Here is a 24275-nt window from a genome sequence, read left to right as displayed (position 1 = left end):
GAGCGCGGGCTCTCCAGGGCAGTCTAGAAACCGGAGACGATTATCATTATCATTCTCTGTACATAGTTAGTCTAGTTAATAAATAGTTCTATAGTTATTCTGCTTGGTGGTCGTTTAACTTTCCAGGTCAGACATTCGGGATCAGCATCCACAGTATTTTGCTTTTCCCTCCATTAAAGCTGTTGAGTTGCCTTCTCTCCCCTAGGGGGAGGGGGTGGCACAGTGGTATTGTCACTGGACTAGTAATCCAAGGACTCGGGGTCATGCTCTGGAGACCTGGGTACAAATCTCACCACGGCACTCCTACAAAATCCATCTGGTTCACATTCGTCCTTACTTGGTCTGACCAAAATGTGAATCCACGCCCACTTGGGGATAGACAGTGTTGGTCTTGCCAGTAGCGCACACACACCATTAAAATATTTTTTTTTAAATTGTGTTGTGTCTGCAGATTCACTGCCTTGATCATAATTTCCTTTAATTATGTTGCTCAAGCAGGAAGTGAGTTATGATTAAAGTTGTCCCAAGACTAGGAAAAGCATTTCTGTGAAACATGACGGCTGTGTGTGGCAATTGGCTGCTTTCACTGCTTCACATTATTTGTCGGGACATGCAAAGTTGTTGGCGGGGCAGGCTGTTCACCCTGTCTCTTGTCAGGCAACATCCTGAGCTGTTCACCTTCTGAAACTTTATTTTCTTGAGATCAAACACCAGTATTGTCTTGGCTCGATCTTTCCCGTGCCCTGGAAGCCTTACAGGGAGGAGGAGGGGGAAACTTTGGATCTCCAACATGTTGAAGAAACTAATACGTGCAGTTTGAAATGACTGAGTTTCTCTAAAGCAGTTTTTCTTTCCTCCAGGCATGAGCAAGCCTGAGTTGCAATTCATTATAAGCACCCCCCAAGCCCTGATGTCTTGGGTGTTTGCTGTTTAGCCTGAGCCTGTCTGCTTGTAGATGGGGAGAATTGTGTATTTTAGATTGCTGTGTATTTGCCAGCTACCTTGTAAGCGTTGCCGTGAGGTCTATGTAGAAGCCGAAGGAAGAGACTTCATGGAACGCACGGTAGGCTGGATGCAAGCAAGGTTTATTGACACTATACACCATAACCTCTATACTACCACTCCTCACCCCGAAGGGACACCCTCCCCGACCTGCACCCAGGCTGGGGTTTATATGCTATGAAGCTCCTCCCAGTCAGGGGGGAGGCTCCACCTCCTCACTAGGGGAGTTCGTATTCCCTGGCGTCGGAGGGAAATACACAGAGTGCTTGGGCCCCTGAGGGGGCCGTAATAGTCAGTCTCTCTTAATTTTCTTCCTCATTAATTGTTGGCGTCTCCAGCCTGTACACGTGGGTCTACAGCACAGAAAAGGCCCTTCGGTCCATCGCTTCCGCACCGGTCCAAAACAACCACCTACATATTCCAATCCCGTTTTCCAGTACTTGACCCATAGCCTTGTATACCTTGGCATCCCAAGTGCACATCTAAATACTTTTAAATGCTATGAGGGTCTCTGCCTCCACCACCCTTTCAGGCAGTGAGTTCCAGACCCCCACCACCCTCTGGGTGGAAAAGTTATTCCCCGCATCCCCTAGTCATTGATCCCTCAACCAAGGGGAAATGTTTCTTCCTGTCGACTCTATCTATGACCCGTCAACATTTTTTTTACATCTCAATTGTGTCCCTCCTCCGCCTCCTCTGCTCCAAGGAAAACAACCCCAGTCTACCCAATCTCTCTTCATCGCAAAAACTCTCCAATCCTGGCAAGTCACCTATGCACCCTTTCCAGTGCTATCACATCTCTCCTACAAAGTGGATTCTGGAACTGCGCACACTACTCTAGCTGTGGCCTAACTAACATTTTATACAGCTCCAGCATAACCCCGTGCTCTTAAACTCTATACGTCGGCTAATAAAGGCATGGTGGCACAGTGGTTAGCACTGCTGCCTCAGTGCCAGGGACCCAGGTTCAACTCCGGCCTTGGGTGACTGTTTGTGTGGAGTTCCTCCGGGTGCTCCGGTTTCCTCCCGCATTCCAAAGATGTGCAGGTTAGCTGGATTGGCCATGCTAAATTGCTCCTTTTAGTGTCTAACAGTAGCTGGGGTTACAGGGACCGGGCGAGGGAGCGTGGGCCTAGGTAGGGTGCGCATTCAGAGGGGACTGGTGCAGACCCGATGGGCTGAATGGCCTCCTTCTGCACTGTAGGGCTTCTATGATCATATACCATATGGCTTCTTATTTTTATATAAATCTTGAATACACAATTCATTTTTATCAATTAAGGGGCAATTTAGTGTGACCAACCCACCTAGCCTGCACATCTTTGGGTTGTGGGTGTGAGACCCACGCAGACCCAGGGAGAATGTGCCAACTTCACACGGACAGTGAGCCGGGATTGAATCCGGGTCCTCAGCGCCGTGAGGCAGCAATACTAGCCACCGTGCCGCCCAGCCCATCTGCATCCTGTCAGACGCAGGTTACATGGTGAAAGGCCGATTGGTTCCCACCATTAATACTCTGTTGTCAATGAGCAGCCTCGTGTTTGCAACAATGACGATACTTCCAAATGCAAAGTTGCTCGCAACAGCTGACTTGAGAAATAAATGAGGATGTTCAACGACTGATGAAACACAAGTTGGCAGGAACTCAAACCAGTGAGCCTGTTGTTTGAGGCTTCCTGTCTGGACTCTGTGTACCCAACTTGCTTGATGCTTAATGAAAGATCACTGACTCTAAATGTTAACTGTTTGCCTCCACAAATGTGGCCTTGCCCGCTGAGATTTTTCCAGCTTGATTTGCAGCATTTTGCTTTTGTGTTACTGCTTGTTTGTTTTTGCTCTATTTGTGTGCTGGAGATAAGGAGTGGGTGCAAGTCCATGGCCCATAACCCTCTGCTACCCTGGTGACGGGTGTAAGATGTTTCCATGTAAAGGTTTATCTGCCATTTTCCCAGAAATGCTAACTTGCGCTGGAACGAGAACCATCCGACACGAGCAATTTTAATTGCTAACTTTGGATGATTTCTTCCAGTTTTACTCTGAAAGAGTTAAAGAAAAACAAATCACTTCTAACTTCGGAGTAACTATTTCAGTGCCCAGACTGAGCCTCTATACGTGTATGTAGAGACTCCCTCACCCCTTCTGAGGAAGTTACAGGGCCCATGTCTCCCTCCAATATAGGAATCCCATTGTCGGCTCAGCCCTCTGTTGCATGAAGGAGGATTTTGGTAGCAGGGGTGGAAGCTTTCATAATCTGCTTCAGCTTGATGGCATTAATAGCAAGGGAGTGACTCCAGCATTAATGGATGGTTGGGGGATTGTGAAAAACTAACAGTAGATTGTGTCATGTTATTCACCCTGGGGTAACCCGGACTGCAACTAGATGCAGTTGTACTGGAAAGTAGACACCAAACTTAGACGTTGGTTCAATACGATTTTATTGAACTTCTGTAACAGTGCACACAGCTTGCTGTGGGTCGACACTCTACTAATCTTAAGTGTGCTGACTATAACTAACTAAACCAGACTGGCTCTGAGTCACGTGTAGAAGGTGCTCACTGATATATACACCCTGACTACAGTTGTCACCAGTGGAAAGAGGCGGAATGCTGATGCCTCGTGTGTTTTATAGTGGGAAACCCCCCTCTAGTGTTCTGTCTGGTGATTGGTTGCGTTCTATCCTGTGTTGATTGGCTGTACTGGGTGTCTGTCACTGCCTATCTGTATCTCGTTATGTGCATGAGTGCATAGCATGACAGATTGGGCTCCATCTCTGCACACTGACCCCTGCCATTACGGATAGTGCTGCCTTGAGAGGAAACCTGGAGGAGTTGGCACGATAGGAGTTGGGAGGGGAAAGGTGATTGTGGAAAATGCAGACAGGCGTGTGGCACCATTCCGGGGTAATGCCATATCAGCTGGGCCATTAGGGAACGTTGATGGAGGAGGTTGGCAGTATCAATTGTACCAAACATTGAAAAATGTTGATCACGGGTGCTAGAATCAGCTGGACTATTAGTAGCAGGTGATCCTGTGGATCAGGTGTCAGGTTTCACATTAACTGTGCTTTGGGGAAAGGTTATTCAAACACTTGTGCAGAAATGCACTCCCTATGATTACCCACCTCGTACATTTAAATTCGACTGCACATCTCCCTGATTGAAATGTAGATATGCAAAGATGATGGGATTACAGCTCTGAAGAGCAACTAGAAGTTAATGATGTTTTCAATAGAACTAAGAAGGTCTTTAAAGTTTAAAAAATGATGAATTGTTTCTGCTGGTTAGCAAGACACTAACAAATGGGCATTAAAAAGATTAAAGGAAAACGTTTGGAATTGTTTTTGAAAGAGTCTGGTTGGAATATAGAATTCTCACCAGAAACTATGTTGGAGCAATGACCTGCACATTTTTAAAACTGAATTATATAGTCTGCTGAAAAATGGTGTGGGAAGTGAGTGGAAGATTGGGATTTGTCAAGGTCCCTCATTACCCTCTTTCTCTTTCCCCCCCCCCCCCCCCCCCCCCCGTTTTAACAACCTCCCTGCCTCTCTGACGGAGCTTTGATAGCCACCTGCCCCAATGTTGGCATCTTTTGGCTCTTATTGAGATATTTTACTGTGTAAAAGGCATTATATAAATGCAAGTTTTCTCTCAGCTGGGAAATGGTAATAATCTTTATTGGTGTCACAAGTAGTCTTACATTAACACTGCAATGAAGTTACTGTGAAAATCTCCTAGTCGCCACACTCCGGCGCCTGTTCGGGTACACCGAGGGAGAATTCAGAATGTCCAATTCACCCAACAAGCACATCTTTCAGGACTTGTGGGGGGGAAACCGGACGGCACCCGGAGGAAACCCACGCAGACACGGGGAGGATGTGCAGACTCCGCACACACAGTGACCCAAGCCGGGAATTGAACCTGGGTCCCTGGAGCTGTGAAGCAACAGTGCTAACCACTATGCTACCATGCTGAAGGCATTAGGAGTATGAAAAATGATATAATGGAGGCTATTATCCATCGCGCAACTTCATGGAATAAAAAAAGCTATAAACAACTTGACGCCTACATACAGCATATTGTTTGTATCTTCCTATTTTTAAAAGTATATTTATTAAACTTTTACGTTTTGTTTTTATTAATCAGTAAAACTTAGGAATATTTCAACAGCATCTTCAATATTTATGTTTGTCGGCTTAACTCATTAGTTGGTTGTATCACACTTGTCTCAGCCAGATGTCTGTGGGTTCAAGTCCCACTCCCACAACTCTGGGTGCTGTCTTTTGCAGGAAGCAGCAACTTGAATAACCCGCCCATCTGTTAAAGGATCCCATGACACTGTTCGGGGAAAAATGCAGGGAATTCCTCATGCCCTGACTTGCGTTCCTACCTCGCCACAAATAAATATTTCATCTTTGTTTTTTGATTGTGGAAGACTTGGTTGTGTGAAAATTCAATGGTTCTCGACATGACGAGGGGCTCCGCTTTGGAGAGTAATTCATCAGCTGTGGAGCTCTTTGGGCTGTCCTGTGAAGGGTTATTTATTGCACAGTGTAAGCTTTTTGATTTTGCCTGTTTTCTAATGCAAATGTCCTTTTGCAGGTTCTAGTCGTGACGCCTGAAGTGAGCCGGTGGACATTACATCTGGTTTTCCATTTGTTGCCCGGATGGGAGAAGCTGCCGGAATGGGAGAAGCGTGACCCCCTATCCCAAGAGGATTTTGGAGCCCGAGGTTTTCCTGTAGATGAGTGCCCATGGCCTCCGAAAATTCCAATGGCTCCCAGTATGCCCTCACTGCGCTGGGGGTTGGCATGCTCGCCCTGGGAATTATCATGATGGTTTGGAGTGTTGTGCCGGGATTCGGGAAGGACAACACGACTCAAAGTGGGAACGGTAGCTCTCCGGCTACTGAAGAATCGAAGACAAAAGTGTCCCAGGTGTCCTACATACTGTGTGCTGGAGGAGTCGGCCTGCTGCTGCTGTCAATCTGCCTGAGCCTCCGTGAAAAGCGGAGACGCAGAACGCAGCAGGAAGCGGCAAATGTTCAGTACGAGCCAACCATGTTGCCAGACAGGTCTGTTGTGCACTTGTTTTCTCTTCCCCCCCCCCCTTACTGATCTGCTCTCCTGCCATTGCCTCCCTGTGCAACACCTCCAGGAACCCCACCTTCTCTGTATGTCCTGACTGTTGCTGCAGTCACATTCTGCATTCACTCGGAGGTCTTGCCTAGCCTAACAGATTATTAGTTTAACTGTGACCCAGTTAATTCTCCAATTACTGCCTCAGCCTGCACTCTTCTAGGGCGGCACAGTGGTTAGCACTGCTGCCTCACTCCCGGGTTCAATTCTGGCTTTGGGAAAGCAGGACGGTGACGCGGTGGTTAGCACTGCTGCCTCGGTGCCGAGGTCCCAGGTTCCATCCCGGCTCTGGGACACTCTGTGTGGAGTTTGCACATTCTCCCCGTGTTTGGGTGGATTTCGGCCGCACAACCCAGAGATGTGCAGGGTAGATGGATTGGCCACTCTAAATTGCCCCTTTAATTAGAAAGAAACAAATTGGGTACTCTAAATTTATTATTTTTTTAAAATTCTGGCCTTGGGTGACTCTGTTTGGAGTTTGCACTTTCTCCCCATGGTCTGGGTAGGTTTCCTCCAGGTGCTCTGGTTTCCTCCCACAGTCCAAAGATGTGCTGGTTAGGTGGGCTTACAGGGATAGGACAGGGGAGTGGACCTAGACGGGGTGCTCTTTCAGAGGGTTGGTGCAGACTCAATGGGCCGAATGGCTGCCTGCACAGTAGGAATTCTATGGTCTGGTGTCCATATGGTTTCTGTTCTGGCAGTGACCGTTCAGGAGCGAGCAGGCGCCATCTTTTTTCCTTCCCTCTCATTCTTGGCCTGCTTCAGGGACATCGGCCCAGCTGTAGTTCCCCAAATCAATTCAGTTAATTCTATAAAGACTATTGACACAGCATTACTGTGGTTAATCAATGCTAAGGAGGACGTGAAGAAAAAGGTTGGCGGTGCCAGTCCTACTGCTGACATTCTTGTGAATCCATTTTTCACCCTTTCACTGACCCTGAAGCTTCGTCATACACACATCAGGAACATCACCACTTCCGATTCTTGGTCTGGCGAGGTTCGGTTTCTCTGGCCTGGGGTAGGCAGGATGTTGGCCAGGGTTCCTGCTCCTGGTCACTAACTGCATTTATATAGTGCCCGTTGATGTAGGAAAATAGCCCATTCCGCAAACGAGTCATTGTTTTTTTTTTTTATTCACCTTTTGAATATGAGCATTGTTGGCTACGCCAGCATTTATTGCCAATCCCTAATTGCCCTTGCGAAGGCCGTGGAGAACCGCTTTGAACCAGTGCAGCCCGTATCGTGTGACTTTGTTTCTTCCTGTAGTGGTTCGATACAACGGCCAGGCCATTTCGGAGGGCAGTTGACCACATGGTTGCATGTTTGGGGTCATGTGTAGGTCAGACCAGGTAAGGATGGCAGAGTTCCTCCACCTGAAGGACATTACTGAACCAGATGGGTTTTGGACTGGTGTTTTATTCCAGATTTTTAAAAATTATAAATTTAGATACCCAATTATTTTTTTCCAATCCACGTCTTTGGGTTGTGGAGGTGAGACCCACGCAGACACTGGGAGAATGACTGCTCCCTGTAAGATGTTTTGTTTGTGTGGTTCGACCATATTTTGAAGCAGCCACAGAATAGCAACTCCCAGATTAAATCCATGTTTTGTAGTTGGTCGACCCTATCTCCTGTCCAAAAGGCCTCCACTCATGATTGCCCCCTGCTGGAAAGTGTTTATTTGTCGAAGGTGGGTGAGGAAAGCACCTGGCTTGGCCTTGAAGCTCCCCTTGGTAGAATAGCCACTTGCTGGTCATTTATCTGAGCTTGCATGTAAAGAATGCACTGTGTACCCAAGGATAAAGAAATGGAGGGGATAAAGGAATGAGGGATCCTTCGGGATAAAGTTGTTCTCATGGCCATATTAAATGAGGACGTGATGGGACACCTGTTAGGTAGGTTTAGCCCCACCCTGCGTCTCCTCAGGCCCTTGCTGGACTACTGTCACAGCAGAGAGGAGTGATCATGTGAGCAAGATCTGACGCAATAAAGCCTCGTGTCGGCTGTGGCTGCACTTTGACCAATAAAAGGGTTTGCGTAGAATGTGACTGATGTTTCTGATTACGGACTGCAACCTTCAACAGCTCTACTGGACGAGGTTAAACCGGATTTAATTGGGCCGAGACGAAGGAGGGTGTTTCCTCGGTCTGTATGACTCCATTCCACTACAGGTGCTGTCACCAAGCACTGAGTCATTGGGAATTGTATTCCTCTGCACTGATTGATTTGTATCACCTCCTTCATTAAACATTTCACTTTGTGTCACGTCCTCGCCCACAAGCACTAACTTCCTGACATTAGCTCCAGGCTCAGTAACACCAACTTGGGCCTCAGTAGGAATCATTGCATCTTGAGGTTCATTTCTCTACGTTTGTAACCTGACTCTTTTAGTAAGTTGAGCCCTTGAGATTTTACCCTCATTAAAAACATTTTTAGAAAATATTTAATTCAAGGCATCTTCATATAAACAAACAAAAGCAGAAGACTTATCATATATTATAAATAACCAACATCCACTTTTTTCTTCCAAACCCCTCCCCCCACTATCTCCTCTTATCCTGCTGACCCCTCAATCCTCCTTAAAGAAATCAGTGAATGGCATTCACCTTGAGTGAACCCATGCACCTAACCCCTCAGGACGAACTTAACCTTTCCAACATTGAATTCCACCAGGTCGCTCAACCACACTCCCGCATTCAGCAGCTCCCGAGCCCTTCCATCCAAGCAAGATCCGTCTCCGGGTAATCAGGGAGGCAAGGTAAAAACATCAGCCTCTCTCGCCCCCTGGACTCCTGGGTCTTCTCCCACACCCCAAATATCGCTACCTCTGGACTCGTGGCCATCCTCGCCCCCAGCACCTCTGAGATTACGTCTGCAAACCCTTGCCGGAACCTTCAGCTTCGGACATGTTGACAGACCTCCCTGCGCACCGCCCACACTAACCTCCACCCCCTCAAAAAACCTACTCTCCGTGTTACCATCATTTGTGCCCTGTGAATTACTTTAAACTGGATGAGGCTTAGCCTTGCACATGATGAGGACACTTTCAGCCTCCGCAGGGCCTCAGCCACATCCCGGCCTCCACCTCCCCTTACACTTTTTATATCCCCCTCCGGGGCCTCTTTTCTCCCCCCCCCCCCCCCCCCCCCCCCCCCCCCCCCCCCCAAAATCCATCAGCTCCTTGTTGACCTCGGACATCTTCCCCTCCCCATCTCCCTCTTCAACAGTACCTTATCCTGCAACCCCAGGGGCGGCAGCCCAGAAAAAGACGACACCTCTCTCCTCTCAAAATCACAGACCTGCAGGTATCCAAAACTGTTCCCCCTGGCAACTCCTATTCTTCCTCCAGCTTCACAAATCTGCCCCCCTGCAAACAGAACACTAAATCACTCAATCCTTCCCTGCCGCCATCGCTGAAACCTCGCATCCAGCCCCCCCCCCCCCCCCCCCCCCCAAGCGAAAACCTATGGTTGTCACAAATTGGTGCCCACACCGAGGCACCCTCCAATCCCAAATGCTGCCTCCAGTGACCCGCCGCACCCTTAAGGCTGACACCAGCACAAGAGCTCATGGAATGTCTGGCTGGTGGCAATGGCAGAGACGCTGTTAACAATGACCCCTTCCAAGTTCCTTCCCCGAAAAGAAGTGGCCCCCACACCGACCCCTGCCCCAGCACCCATTTCCTGACCATGACAATATTCGCCGCCCAGTAATAGTTCATCATGTTCGGCAACGCCCGCTCCAGAAAAGCCCTCCTGACCCACGGGTCTTCTCCGCTCCCACGTTCAGCACATTGACCTTTTTTTAAAGAGCGCCTTCGGGATGAAGATTGGGAGTTTCTGAAACATGAACAGAAACCTTGGCAGCACCGTCATTTTTATTGTTTGCACCCGACCCACCAGCGACCATGGCAGCGCACCCCACCTCTTAAAAGTCCCCCTTCATCTCCTCCATCAACCGAGTCAAGTTCAACTTGTACAGCTGCACCCAACTCTGCATCACCCGAGTATGTAAAACTCACCCCCATTACCATGAACAGCAGCTCCCCTAATCTCCTCTCCTGCCCTCTAGTCTCAATCGGCTACACCTCGCTCTTTCCCACGTTCAACTTGTACCCAGAGAACCGGCCAAATTCCTCCAGAATGCCCCCAATATCGCGCAATGGGTCCGAAATGTATAACAACAGGTCATCCGCATACAGCGAGACCCTATGCTCGATGAACCCCCCCCCCCCTGCACAATCCCTCTCCAATCCCCGACACCCTAAACACCATTGCCAGCGGCTCTATCGCAGAGGCAAAGAGCAACAGGGAGAGCGGGCACCCCTGCCTTGTCACCTGTGCAGCCCAAAATATCCTGAACTCACTCAGTGTGTCTGCACACTTGTGACTGGAGCCTTGTACAGCAACCAGACCCAGTCCACAAACCCCTGCCGAACCCGATCTCCCCCAGCACCTCCCACAGATATTCCCACTGCATCCAGTCAAACATTTCCTCTGCGTTCATCACCACCACCACCTGCTGCCCCTCCGAAGGCATCATAATTACATTGAGTAGGGCAGCACGGTGGCGCAGTGGTTAGCACTGCTGCTTCACAACGCCGAGGTTCCAGGTTCGGTCCCAGCTCTGGGTCACTGTCCGTGTGGAGTTTGCACATTCTCCCCGTGTCTGAGTGGGTTTCACCCTCACAATCCAAAGGTGAGCAGGCTAGGTGGATTGGCCACGCTAAATTGCCTCTTAATTGGGGGGGGGAAAAGAATTGGGTACTCTAAATTTATATTCTTTTAAAATAAACTGGATGAGACTTAACGACAAGGATGCATTAACCCTCTGCAAAACCTCACCCCATACTCCAGCCCCCAGCTTGTCCCCTCACTTTTATGCCTAACCTCCTCCACCGGGGCGTGCTCAGGGTCCCGGGTTCGATTCCCGCTTGGAGCACTGTCTGTTCAGAGTCTGCACATTCTCCCGGTGTCTGTGTGCGTTTCCTCCCACACGTCCTGAAAGACGTGCTGTTAGATGATTTGGACATTCTTAATTCTCCCTCTGTATACCCGAACAGGCGAGAGGATTTTCACAGAAACTTCCATTGCATTGCAGTAAGCCTACTTGTGACAATAATAAAGACATGCTTTCCATTCTTAAATAATGCTGGCACTGGTTCCACACCCTCAACGCTGATATCACCACTGGGCTCGTGGAGAACCTGGCCGGCGAGAACGGAAGGGTCTCTGTGTTACCCCCACACCAACAGCTCCTCCACTGCCCACTTCCTAAACATTGCAATGTTTGCTGCCCGATAATAGTTTTGCAAGTTCAGCAATGCTAGCCCGCAGAGCCTTACCTGCCCACACGAACCTAAAAATCATCCCATTAACCTTCCTAAAAAAGGACTTGGGCATCAGGAGGGTTTGAAACACAAATTTCGACAACACCGTCACCGTTACCGTCTGGACCTGACCAGCCAACGACGGTGGCAGCACATCCCACGTCTTAAGTCCGACCGACTTCATTTCCCTCCATCTACCACACCAAATTCAACTTGTGCAGAAGAGCCGAACTCGGCGCCACTTGTATCCCAAGGCATCAAACTCTTTCTTACCAACCAAAGCAGCAGCTCTCTTTCTCCCCCCCCCCCCCCCCCCCCTCAAACCCCTCTCCTGTCCCTGGGCATTAATTTGGAATACCTCCCTTTTCCCCGTGTTGAGCTTATACCCCGAAAAGAGACCAACATCCCGATGATCCTGTCATAGCTCCCAACCGGGTCCGACATATACAGCTGGGGATCATCCACGTACAGAGAAACTCTGTGCCCCACCGAGACCCTGTGCACCATTGCCAAGGGCTCAATCGCCAGGGCAAAGAGCAGCAGGGAGCTTTTGATTCTTTATGAAATCAAATGCACTTATAAAAGCAACTTATTTTTCAGTGAACCTATTATTTCCCCTTCACCATCTTAATGCGGTCACGGGGCGCCATCTCCCAGGCCATGAGCTGACGGCTGATTAAATCTACCACATTAACCAAATTCAATGGTGAGAGAGACCTCACTGACCCTGCATCCTCTCCAGAACCCTAGCCTTGCTGGCTTTGCCGCTCCACAAAACCCACAGCCTGGTGATAAAAGGATCAAGAAGGAGGGGTTTTAAGGTGATTTGCAAAAGAAACAAATATGATGTGAGGAAGAGTCTTTTTCACACGAGGGGAGTGGTTCGTGTCTGGAATGCGCTACCGAGAAATGAGGTGGAGGCAGGTTCAATTGCGACACGGGTACGGGAATGGCACTAAAGTCATGATGCATGTTTGGAGAGTCAGTGCGCAGATGATGGGCCAAATGGCCTCCTTCTGCGTCGTAACAATTGTGTGATTCTGTGGCTGGCGTGGGGTGCAGTATGGAAACTGCTCTGGTTTCTCTCCTGTCGTCTTCACGTTCGGGCTGTTGTCAGTGCCGTGCTGCCCAGTTTGTTTATGCTGCGGAGGTTTCCCCACTTCTGACCGCACGAGTGAAACACCTACTAAATTGTATGCAGTTGGTGTGGGCCCCGCAGTGGAATAACCAGCCGGAACGTGCCATCCAGGTTCGCGCGCACGGAGGCGCTGGAGGAATATTGTGTTTGGGATTATGTCCCTCGGCACCTTCAGGAGCAAGCAGGAAGGAATTAAATAAGGGTTGTGTTGTAGTGGAACTGCAGCTGTGTTGGTCCATTTGTTGGTTGGTGCCCATATACGGGAAGGAGTTGTGTAGCCACAGCACAGGTGTACCTGCTCTCCGTATTAGGAGTTGTACGGATGGAGCCTCGGTGCAGGGTTTAAATCCTTTTTATCCCAGCAATTTGCCCCTTTTGCGTAGGTTGAGTTTGGGGCCTAGGGAACTGAAGACTGATTGTGGAACAATTTAAAATTAGCAGTTTCCAAGTTCTCCAGCAAATAAAGAAAAAAATAACTGCAAAAGTAGACCTGGGCTCACATTAGCACACAGCCACTTCCTGTGGTTCGGGCACACTTGTTCCAGATGATCACTTACTGTTTATTTCTCCTTTTTTTTTTTTTTCTGCAGCGGTGCGGAAAACAGTGAGCGGTTGGCTGTGCCAAGCTATGATGAAGTCATGCAAGGAGACTTGATCCAGCCAGCAGAAGGTCCCGAGCCCAATCTGGGGGACCAGAACATGGCCACCCTTCCGTCCTACGAGTCGCTCGTGGAGGTTGACGTGGCGCCGTCGGCGAGCACGGGAGCCGCCGCGCAGTCGGGGAACGAGCCGCCCTCCCCCCGCCCAAGCCGGCGGTTCAGCTCGAAAAGCATTCGCCGAATCCTGTCGGACAAGACGCACCTCAAGAATTTTAGACTGCGCCTAAGCAACCTGAGCAGTACCGTCGTTAACCTGGAGCCGCTCACCCCTCCCCCACAGTATGAGGATGGAGTGGCAAAAATCTTTGAGAACCAAAAGTCATCCTGAGTTGGTGTTAATGTCAAAACGGCCAATTGAGGAGCTTTAATTATTGACTGTGACTCTTTGTCTGTCTGTGTCTCTCTCTCTCTCTCTCTCTCTGTTTTGAGAATCTGATGGATCAGATCTGATCCGTGTGCATGTTTTGCAATATGTGAACACTTGGCTCTGTGTATCGGATTCTGCAGCTCCTGGAATTATTTCTGCAGTGTGAAGGTTGTTATGACTTTATCCAACCACCCAAGTATGTCCCACGCACTCCACTGGCATGATGCAGATTCCAAGAGTCTGAAACTAATGGGCCTAATGGATGGATGAATTATTCTAATTGCTGCCCTGTTTATGCTCCACTGTCTTCATGGATGGTGGTCCTGCCATTAGTGGAGCTTTGGTGTGTAGAGGAGTAGAACAACCGGGCTGGTCTCTAAGGCATTCCACATTCAACCAGGGATTTTAAGGGTGATTTAGCTGCTGTACCAGATTCAAATCCAGTAGGAGGGTAATTTCTGTTTCAAACTTTCTACCTCTGCGAAATGAGCTTTTTAAACATTTATAAAGGGATATGTTTGGTCCAAAGCTGGTTAGGCTGATTACTTGTTTAAAACTGTTTCAGCAGGGGATTGGTGCGTATAATAAATAAAAGTCCTAAACAATGGCAGCAATAATCTGTCCTGTCGGCCTGTATTGAATGAACCCATTCCGTACGTTGAACATCCATCACCTTCTTCATAACCATTTTAGAGAAAACTGGACCACCATTTACACGAGTGGGACCACCAAACTACCTCATTCGGAATAATGAATAACCCATGGGCGGGTGAGAGTCCTCATTCTAGTGAGAAATGGAAACATGTCTTGTCTCCATCCATTAGCTTCGTACCAAAAGCCAGATTGTTCAGAGCCCGAACATTCACTCCTTTAACAAATGGATGTTTCACCCGGGGACATTGGCCCTGTCTACCATAACTAAGCCAAGTCTGCAATGCCATGTGACCAAAATTTGCAAAAGGGACCATCAAGTGATATTTTGGCACTGCTGGGAAATGGACGATGGCAGCCTAACTGACCATCATGCACCCTGTCTCATTTTCGTAACCATTGCCAATGGGAGGCAGAATGGGGAAGGTGTATAACATAGCAGTTTTGCCACTGCCGAGAATTTAAAAAAAACATTACATGTAGAGTCTGTTAATTGCATGAATTTTTGCTGGACATTTAATAAGACATTAAAAAAAAAATGAAATCTGGATTTAAAAGGAAGTGACAATCTGTGGGTTGCATGCACAGTGCTAGCAGAGGACAGTTGCGTGTTGACTGTCCCCTCACTTTATAAAGTAATTTTCACCCCCTCCCAGCACTAATTAGTTTGGGTGATTCATTTTATTGTGTGTGGGGAAAGGATGAGGCAAATTTGGTTCCACTGTTTATTTTATGAATATTTGTATTTCTGCTCTCTTGTGCCTCCTGAGAATGGGGAATGATGGAAGTGACTACACTGCCATTTCACCAGCAGTTATTTTGTGTGAACAGTCTTCGCTGCATTCTAGTAATTCCCCTTCTGTTGGCTTTGTTGGAATTCAATCACCGCCCCATCACTGCAGCACACACCAATGTGACCATTCACCTGTTGGGGCACAATAGGTTTGTGATACTTACAGGGGCCCGGGAGTTCCCACTTCCATATTTAATATTGATGCACTTGGGGAAAATCCCATCTGTTATAACATCCCGTCAGACTATACTCGCCCTAAATGTTAAACTGCTCACCATCTTCTGCAGTACGTCTCTGGAAGGGCAGATGCGAGAATTGTGCGAGGTTTTTTTAAAGTGTGAAAGTTTCACAATTCCCGTGGTTACATTTCACTGAAAGCTCATCTATTCCAGAATTCCACCCGTTCACTCCTATCGCACATGATAAAACCCACTGGTGATTTAAAAACTTGAGCCGTTAGAAGGCATTTAATTCCCTCCCCTTTTTGATTCTGATTTTTCAATATTTGAGAAACCTTTCATTTTTAATTTGCTTTTTTGTGCTAAATCATGGCCTGAACTGGACTAAAAGATTTCATATTATTTATTTGCATTTTTTAAATATTCTGCCTGGAAATTGGTGACCTATTTTAGGAATCTGTTGTTTTGGAAGTGATTTGGGAATCGGTAACTGTTGGGCTGAAGTTTTCTGGCTGGTGTCTTGGCGGACAGGCTGGCTCTCACTCCTGGTGTCTCAGACTAGAAACAAGAAAGGCTCCTTCTCGCCCAAGGTATAATCGTCTGGGAAATGGCACCCTCACTGGCTGGGTTCTACCACTACAGTTCTCTTGAGGTCACTACATGATGTCCATTGCTACTAAGACAGAGGGAGAGAAATTGTACTCTGTTTTGACAGAAATGGGATAGACACAAAATATTTCTCCTTCCTCCGAGCATCCTCCTTGACTCCTAATAAACTCTAAATACGGTTCATTGATGCACTTTTCAGTTGGGTAAAACCAACGTCTGCTTTGGTGATTGGGAACACTGCCCCCGATGCCCTCTGGCCTCCCCGAGTTGTTGCACGTGTCGCCGGCGACGCAAATCTCACCCAACACTTTGTTCCAAAGAGTGTTACGTTCTGTACCAAAGGGGTGTTAATTCTTTGCCCGGCTGAATGGATGACCCTTTGTTCCAGTATGTTTTATGGTGTTCCAACTCCGTTTTCAATCCAGTTCGATTGGACCTCCCAACACCTACAGGATTGGAAAACGGTCTCTGCTCAGTTGGTGCCAGTTTGAAGAGGGGTATATGTTTTGTACCAAACATTTCAACCAAGCAGGGGTGAATGGGATGTATGTTTCTTTAAATAATTGCCTGGGAGAGGAGGGGGGGGGGAGGGGGGGGAGAGAGAGGAGATAATGTTCAGTTACTTTTTTTTAGTTCTCGTTATATTTATTCATTTAATAAAAATGTACAGAAAATTCATGTTTGCAAGTGTTCCATGATTCCAAACATTGACACCGACACATTGTTCCGTGCATTGGGGCAGGTCTGTGTCTTTTTATACATTTTAGAGTATCCAATTATTCTTTTTCCAATGAAGGGGCAATTTAGCGTGGCCAATTCATCTAACCTGCACACCTTTTGGGTTGTGGGGGTGAGACCCATGCAGACACTGGGAAATTGGCCAGGATCAAATCTGGGACCTTGGCGCAGTGAGGCTGCAGTGCTAACTACGGTGCCATCGTGCTGCCTGTCCTGTGTGTTCTATAGGAAAGAGAGGGGCTTGGCATTTATTGCCGAGGTTTGAATAGTTGAAAGAACTGAAGCTATACATCCATGGGAGTCGCCCCCTGGTGGTTCAGGTGGCAGAGATTTACTTTGGGCACAGTCCAGCTACTGTTCTCCCCTGTTCGTCTGGAGTTTGTAACATTGCAAGAGGGTAGAGGTCAGTTTTGTGTTCCGAGTTCATGCTGACACTGGGACGCACCAAACAGTTAATGTATCGGTACAGCTAGCACGCAAAAAATGACTCAAAAATAGCTGCCTGGCCAAGATTTGAAGTCCGATTCCAGAGACAAAAGGCGAATTCTGTAGAATTGTCTGGCGCTGAAACTAGGGCTGCAATATCTCCTACAACTGGGACACTGGCATCTAATGGCAAAAATTAGCTACTGCAAATTATTTTTTTTTGCTTCCTCCTTTTATACAGTGATCGTGTAAAAAGCTGGAGTACACCGCATATCTGCCAGCAAGAGAAGACTAGAAGTACAACTAAGTATATAAGAGTCCGATATTAAAAATGTTACTTTGCCTTCTCTTTTGCAATTGTCAAACTTTGAGTGTTTATTTCCCAGAATTCCAGTGCGTATAGTTTTCTGCATGTTACCGGTGTGCCTTAGCATATGCCCCACTCATGATGTCATTAACCAGTCTACTCTTCCCATTGCCACTCTGCTCTGGGATCCTTCATGTGTAAATTTGGAAGGGGGGGGGGGGGGGGGTGGGGGGGGAGAGAAGAGAAAAAGAGAGAAGACATTCCTGTCCATTTTTGACAAGCTGCAAAGCATAATCTATGCCAAATTAATGCAGGTCTCCAATGTCCTCCCACTCTCTCAGCTTGGGAAGGTGTTGGTTCCAGCAAGGATCTGATGCCCTAGGTACCAGTAGCTCAGAGACTTTGCCAAGTGCCTACATTTGATTGTATGAGGCCAGATGGTGTGTTGGCAAATCAGTGGTATGGGCATTATAACCAAACCTGATCCTTGTCCTCTGCAGAAACGCTTGTATCTTCCAGCAGGAGTAAGAATATTGGCTGTTTTCCTCTGTACCACTCCAACACCATCACCAGCCCCAAGACAATTAAAGAGTCATTAACTAGGCAAGAGAAACAACTTGATTGCTAAAAGCACCCTCCAAACCTCCGTGTTCACACTCATCCGCAGTAGCAGAATACTGCACCCCTCTTTGGTCAAGATCAGCACCCACATAGAGACACACACACACGTGTGTGTGTGTGTGTGCGCTACCATGTGTATCGTTACTGGAGCAGCATGTTCAACACCAGTCCCATGGCTTCCTGTGCTGACAAACATCATTCCCCACATATCTGCCGCCTTGCAATAGCCCATACAATGATAGAGTAAGTTCGCAATGCCCTCCCCTCCCTCAAACCTGCCACTTTGCGCTGATCTATTCAGCCCACCCAAGGTACAATTCCATCAAGAAGGCCAATCTGGACTTCAAAGCAAATTCCACCGGGAGAAATGAATGGGAATCGGGAGACAAGGCAAACAAGAACCTGGACTCTACCTAATTACTGCCTGGGTTCAACCTTACAAGGAAAGAGTGGTCCAGCCTTAACAGGTTCCAGACTGGTCACTGGTCTGACAAACCGCTACAGGGACATTAGTGTCAGCCCTCATATGTACCTGTGGGAGGAAGCAAACTATGCACCACAGATGCAGCGGTGGTCTATCCGCACTCACAGAGCAGACCAGAAGAAACTGCCTGGCTTAGGGCCTTTGCATTCACTAAATAAATAAACAACCAAGCACAAATGAGGCATCGAACCATCCGATTCCTGTCCTATTTTACATCGGTTATGTATGCTTGATGGCCAGTGTGTCCAAAGGTATCAGTTCTCCGTATTTGAGGTGAAGATTATTCACATTATATAAGTCTGAAGTAGCCTAAGATTGGATGTGCTAACTCTGAGCTGGCGTTCCAAAGTGTTGAATGTTTTCTGGTGTCTTGTCCAAATTGGAGAATTGCCGGGGGGTGTCGCTGCCAACGGCCCCCGGCCGGCGCGGCGTGATCCCCGCCCGAAAACCGGCGCCGGAGAATCCGGCGGCAGGGCGGGATTCACGCCGCCCCCTAGCGATTCTCGACCCAGCAGGGGGATCGGAGAATCCCGCCCATTGTCTCTCCACAGATGCTGTTAGACCTGCTGAGATTGTTCAGCATTTTCTGTTTTTGTTTCAGATTCCAGCATCCGCAATGATTTGCTTTCACCATTTTATTTGAAAATATACCCACATTCCTGGAACTAGACACTCCTTTTCCCAAGCAACATCCAATTTCAGTAACTCAAATCCAGCTTGATGTCCGTATGTCAAATCCAGCTATTGGTTACCACGCAATACCGCTTAGTTGACGAAGTCTAAGAAAACGTCTCTTCCTGGTTTAACACAAAATGTGTCTGAGGAGAGTATCTGCAATCTGCTGTGGCTCAAAATGTTAGAGGGAACAGGCCCCAGTGGTTCGGATCATAGATGGAACCGGCCTATCTGACTTGAATGGAGAACGAGCCTCCTTCCCACATGAGGGTGCTAGCAGTTACACTGTTCAGTCTCTTTGAGATCCCACCCTGTGGATTGGGCTGCCTACATCTTTCAAATTCCTCATCTTTAGAAGTTATCATTTGTATAGCCCCACTGATCTCTGATATAGCCATTCCGATCTCAATATTCCTCTAGATGCCTGCTAGTCTTGTTACTTGTCTGTTATTTTGTTTTCATCTCAATTCATCTGTTAACCTCATTAATTTCCCAAATTCCTTTTTCCCCCCGTTTTTTAATATATTTAAAGTGTCCAATTCTTTTTTTTCCAAAATTCAGGCACAATTTAGCTTAGCCAATCCACCTACCCCACACATCTTTTCAGATAGACACTGGGAGAATGTGCAAACTCCACACGAACAATAACCTGGGGCCAGGATCGAACCCAGGTTCTCGGTGCCATGAGGCAGCAGTGCTAATCACTGTGCCACCATGCCACCCCAATATCCCAAATTCCTAACAACTTGTCTTTTGCCAATTACTGTTGACCTACCATTGACAAAATATGCTGTTAGTAGGTCAAAGCACCATTACAATTGAAACAGAAAATGCTCATAAGCATTTGGAGAAAGCAATAAGATCCTCTTATGGACTGACCTCATTAACACTACACCATGTATGCTTCATCCGATGCCGGTGCTTATATAGTTACATTGTATACCTTGTGTTGCCCTATTATGTATTTTCTTTTCTTCCCATGTACTTAATGATCTGTTGAGCTGCTCGCAGAAAAATACTTTTCACTGTACCTCGGTACACGTGACAATAAACAAATCCAATCCAATCAAAATTCTTAGCAGGTCTGGCACCATCTATGGATCAAGAAACAAGGTTGCGTTTCAGGTCAATGATCTCCCATCAGAATTGGGAGCAGTTAGAAATATAGGTTTTGAGCAGGTGTAAGTGGGGAAAGTGGGAATAAAGGGGAATGTTTGTGATAGGGTGGAGTTGTTACATCTCCCGTGCTGCCTCTAGAGCCTTTTCCTGGGCTTCCACACTACCAGCTTTCATATTAAATGGATCACCTTTTGCCACTTCTGACACCTCCCTGTGTGAAGCCACCGCCAAACCTATATCATTATTCTGCAGGGTCAGTTCCCTCCACGATATCCTGACCCATTCTTCAACCACTTCTCTTCTTCATGCTGCACCTTCCCATGCAAGCACAGGAGATGTATAATTTGCCCTTTTTTCTCTCCAACCTCCTCTCTTCTCACCGTCCAAGGCCCCAAGCTCTCATTCCAGGAGAAAGAGCGATTGTTTTCAATTGAGTATACTGGATTCGCTGCCCCGTAATCCACCCTCCTCCACATTGGGACGACCAGACGTGGACTCAGCGATAGCTTTGTGGAACAGCTCTGTTCAGTCCACATTCGAGGGGCAACGTTTCCAATCTGACCCTTCTGTCTTCGGCCTCCTGCAGTGTTCCACGGAAGCTCAGTGCGAAGTTTGAGAAACAGAACCTCCCCTTTCGACTGTAGGCTTCACAGCCTCTGGACTCTGCATGAAGTTGAACAACCTTAGATCGTGACACCCCACCCACCCTACGCCCTATTTTCCTTTGCTGCTCGTTCTTTGCTTTTGTCCGGCAACTATTCATGACCTTGCCATTCACGCCTCGTCTAGTCACGTCTGCTGTGTCTTGTCTTTTTCCCACACCCATCGGCTTTGCACCATTGCCACTTCTTTTTTCCCATTAATCTCTCCTTTCTGACCTACCATCGACCGTCCCTTTAGTTCTTCTTCCCACAATTCCAAGCCGGTTCACTGGCCCAAAACCTATTAAGTTTGAACTTTGCCCAGTTCTGATGGAAGGTTATTGACCTGAAACATTAAGTCTGTTTCTCTGTAGACTGGCTGAGTATTTCCAGCACTTTTGTTCCAATTTCAGATCCCCAGCATGCACAGTAATTTACTTTTGCTCCATTGTGTAACGGGTGAGGCTATATTTAATGAACATTCCCAATCAACAATTGGCAGCAGTAATGCGATTGTTTTTGTGTGTGGCAATGCCTAAACACTGGACAAACAGTACAGGGAAAAGTGGAATATCCAATTTAAAGAACCAAGTTGCTGGAACTCAACAACCTTCATGGAGATCTACTGGATTACTCAAATCCCATCCATTCAGTGACGTTGCAGGATTTGATGGAGTGGGATATTTTCTAAATTCTTCTGTTTTCCTCCTGGTAGAACAGACGGACAGCATAGTGCTTAATGAGTCAGGGGAATCTCACTAATCTTACTGACAGTGGTGAGATTCAAACAGTGCGACAGCAATGAGGAGAGATAGGATAGGCTGGAGCTGTTTCCTTAGAGCAGAGAAGGTTAAGCAGGGACCTGATAGAGGTGTATAAGATTATGAGGGGCAGACAAAGGGTGGATAGGAAGGCACTTTTTCCATTAATAGAGGGGTCAATAACCAGGGGGCATATATTTAAGGTAAGAGGTAGAAGGCTAAAGAGGGGAGTTGAAGAGAAACGTTTTCACCCAGCGGGTATTGGGAATTTGGAACTCACTGCCTGAAAAGGTGCTTGAGTCAGAAACTCTCATAAGATTTAAGAAGTGTTTAGATATTCACTTGCGCTGCCACCACCTCCAGAGCTGTGGACCAAGAGCTGGAAGATGGGATTAGTGCAGTCAGATCCTTGTTGACCAGTGTGGACATGATGGGCTGAATGGCTTCCTTCTGTAATGTAAACGTCTATGAATCTATCCATATCCAATCCAGGTCCTACCTGGACTCACTTCTACTGGTTTTGTCCTGCCAGCTTGGAGTGTTTGGACGATGTGAATTGTAGCTTGAACTTGTGTTTGGTTTTAAATAGGCTCCATCAGTAACTCATCAAGGTTCCTTAGACAACACCTTCCAAACCCATGACCACTACTGTCTAGAAGGACAAGAGCAGCAGGTACCTGGGAACCTCAACACTTGGAGGTTCTCATCCAAGTCACTCACCACCCTGACTTGGAAATATATCGCCGTTCCTTCACTGTCGCTGGGGCAACATCTTGGAACTCCCTCCCTAATAGCACAGTGGGTCTACCTACCCCTCGAGGACTGCAGCGGTTCAAGAAGGCAACTCACCACCACCTTCTGAAGGGTAACTAGGGATGGGCAATAAATGCTGGCCTAACCAGCGAGGCCCACATCCCGTAAATGAATTTTAAAAATAATAACTAATAAAAATAACCATTTGATGGCATTACCATCGCTGAATCCCCCACAGTTAACATCCTGGGAGTTACCTTGATCAGAAATTGAACTGGACTAGCCATATTAATACCGTGGCTACAAGAGCTGGTCAGAGGCTAGGAATCCTGAGGCAAGTAACTTACCCCCGACCACCAAACGCCTGTCCACCATCTACAAGGCACAAGTCAGGAGTGTAATGAAATTCTCTCCACTTGCCTGGATGAGTGCAGCTCCAACAACACTCAATAAGCTCAACACCACCCAGGTCAAAGCAGCCCATTTCATTGGCACCCCTTGCACAAACATTCAATCCCTCCACCACCACCGAACAGTGGTAGCCTTGTGTACCATCTACAAGATGCACTGCAGTAAATCGCCAAGGTTCCTTAGGCAGCACCTTCCAAACCCATGATGAGCAGCAGATACCTGTGAACCCCACCACCTAGAGGTTCCCCCTCCAAGTCACTGACCACCCTGACTTGGAAATATATCACCGATCCTTCACTGTCGATGAGTTTCAATCCTGAACTCCCTCTCTAACAGCACCATGGGTGTATCTACACCCCAGGGCCTGCAGCAGTTCAGGAATGCAGCTCACCACCACCTTCTGAAGGGCAACTAGGAATGGGCAATAAATGCTGTCCTAGCCAGCGACACCCACTTCCTGTAAATATATATATTTTAAATGAAGAATTCTCATCCTCCTGTTTAAATCTCTTCATTGCCTATTACCGACAATATTCCTCCTCCCGCTGAACATCCTATCTCCCTGACTCAGGGGCACCTTGTGTCTCTTCCCTCCCTTTGGTCCACATTGGCAGTGATGTCTTCAGCCTTTCTCTCTGCCTCTCCACCTCTCACCTCCTTGAAGCCTCTACTTTAAAAAAAATAAATTTAGAGTACCCAATTCTTTTTTTCCAATTAAGGGGCAATTTAACGTGGCCAATTAACCTACCCTGCACAGCTTTGGGTTGTGGGGGTGAAACCCACGCTAACACGGGGAGAATGTGCAAACTCCACACGAACAGCGACCCAGAGCGGGGATCGAACCTGGGAACTCGGCGCCGTGAGGCAGCAGTGCTAACCCACTGCCCCACCGTGCTTCCCCCTTGTAGCCTCGACTTAAACCCCATCTCTGTGACCAAGAATTTCACAGATGTCGCAAGAAACTGCTGAGTGTGATGAACTCAGCCCAACGCATCACACAAGCGTGCCACCCTCACATTAATTCTGTATACACCTCCCGCTGCCTCAGGAAGGCAGGCAGCATTGTCAGAGACCCCTCCCACCCAGGCATTGCCTTCTTCCAGATCCTTCTATCAAGCAGAAGGTACAGAAGTCTGAAGACCCGCACATCTAGACATAGGAACAGCTTCTTCCCCACAGCTACTAGACTCCTCAACAACTCCCCCTCGGATTGATCTGTTCCCTGTAAGAACACTATTCACGACGCCCTATGCTGCTCTTGCTCATGTATTTGCTTTGTTTGGCCCCTTGTTCCGCACTGTAACCAATCACTGTTTGTCGATGTACCATTTGTCAATGTATTCTGTTAATTATTCTTTTTTGTCCACTATGTACGTACTGTGTACGTTCCCTTGGCTGCAGAAAAATACTTTTCGCTGTACTTCGGTACATGTAACAATAAATCAAATCAAATCAAATCATCATTCATGCTAATG

The 24275-nt window shown here is 47.5% G+C and overlaps 1 protein-coding gene across 2 annotated transcripts in view; it reads left to right on the top strand.

The window, feature by feature from the left end:
• LOC140392769 (transmembrane protein 51-like) overlaps window positions 1-14249 on the top strand; it is a 44135-nt gene extending 29886 nt beyond the window's left edge. For both annotated transcript variants that reach the window (XM_072478386.1, XM_072478388.1), the window contains exons 2-3: window positions 5604-6075; window positions 13197-14249. In XM_072478386.1, the coding sequence (XP_072334487.1) occupies window positions 5756-6075; window positions 13197-13593 (717 nt within the window). In that variant the 5' untranslated portion in view covers window positions 5604-5755 and the 3' untranslated portion in view covers window positions 13594-14249. The remainder of the gene's footprint in view (window positions 1-5603; window positions 6076-13196) is intronic.
• The last annotated feature ends 10026 nt before the right edge of the window (window positions 14250-24275 follow it).

This window comes from Scyliorhinus torazame, chromosome 16 (assembly GCF_047496885.1).
Source record: "Scyliorhinus torazame isolate Kashiwa2021f chromosome 16, sScyTor2.1, whole genome shotgun sequence".
In the NCBI taxonomy this organism is placed as follows: Eukaryota; Metazoa; Chordata; class Chondrichthyes; order Carcharhiniformes; family Scyliorhinidae; genus Scyliorhinus; species Scyliorhinus torazame.
Note: the sequence above shows the minus strand (reverse complement) of the source record. Positions and strands in the feature narration are given on the sequence as shown.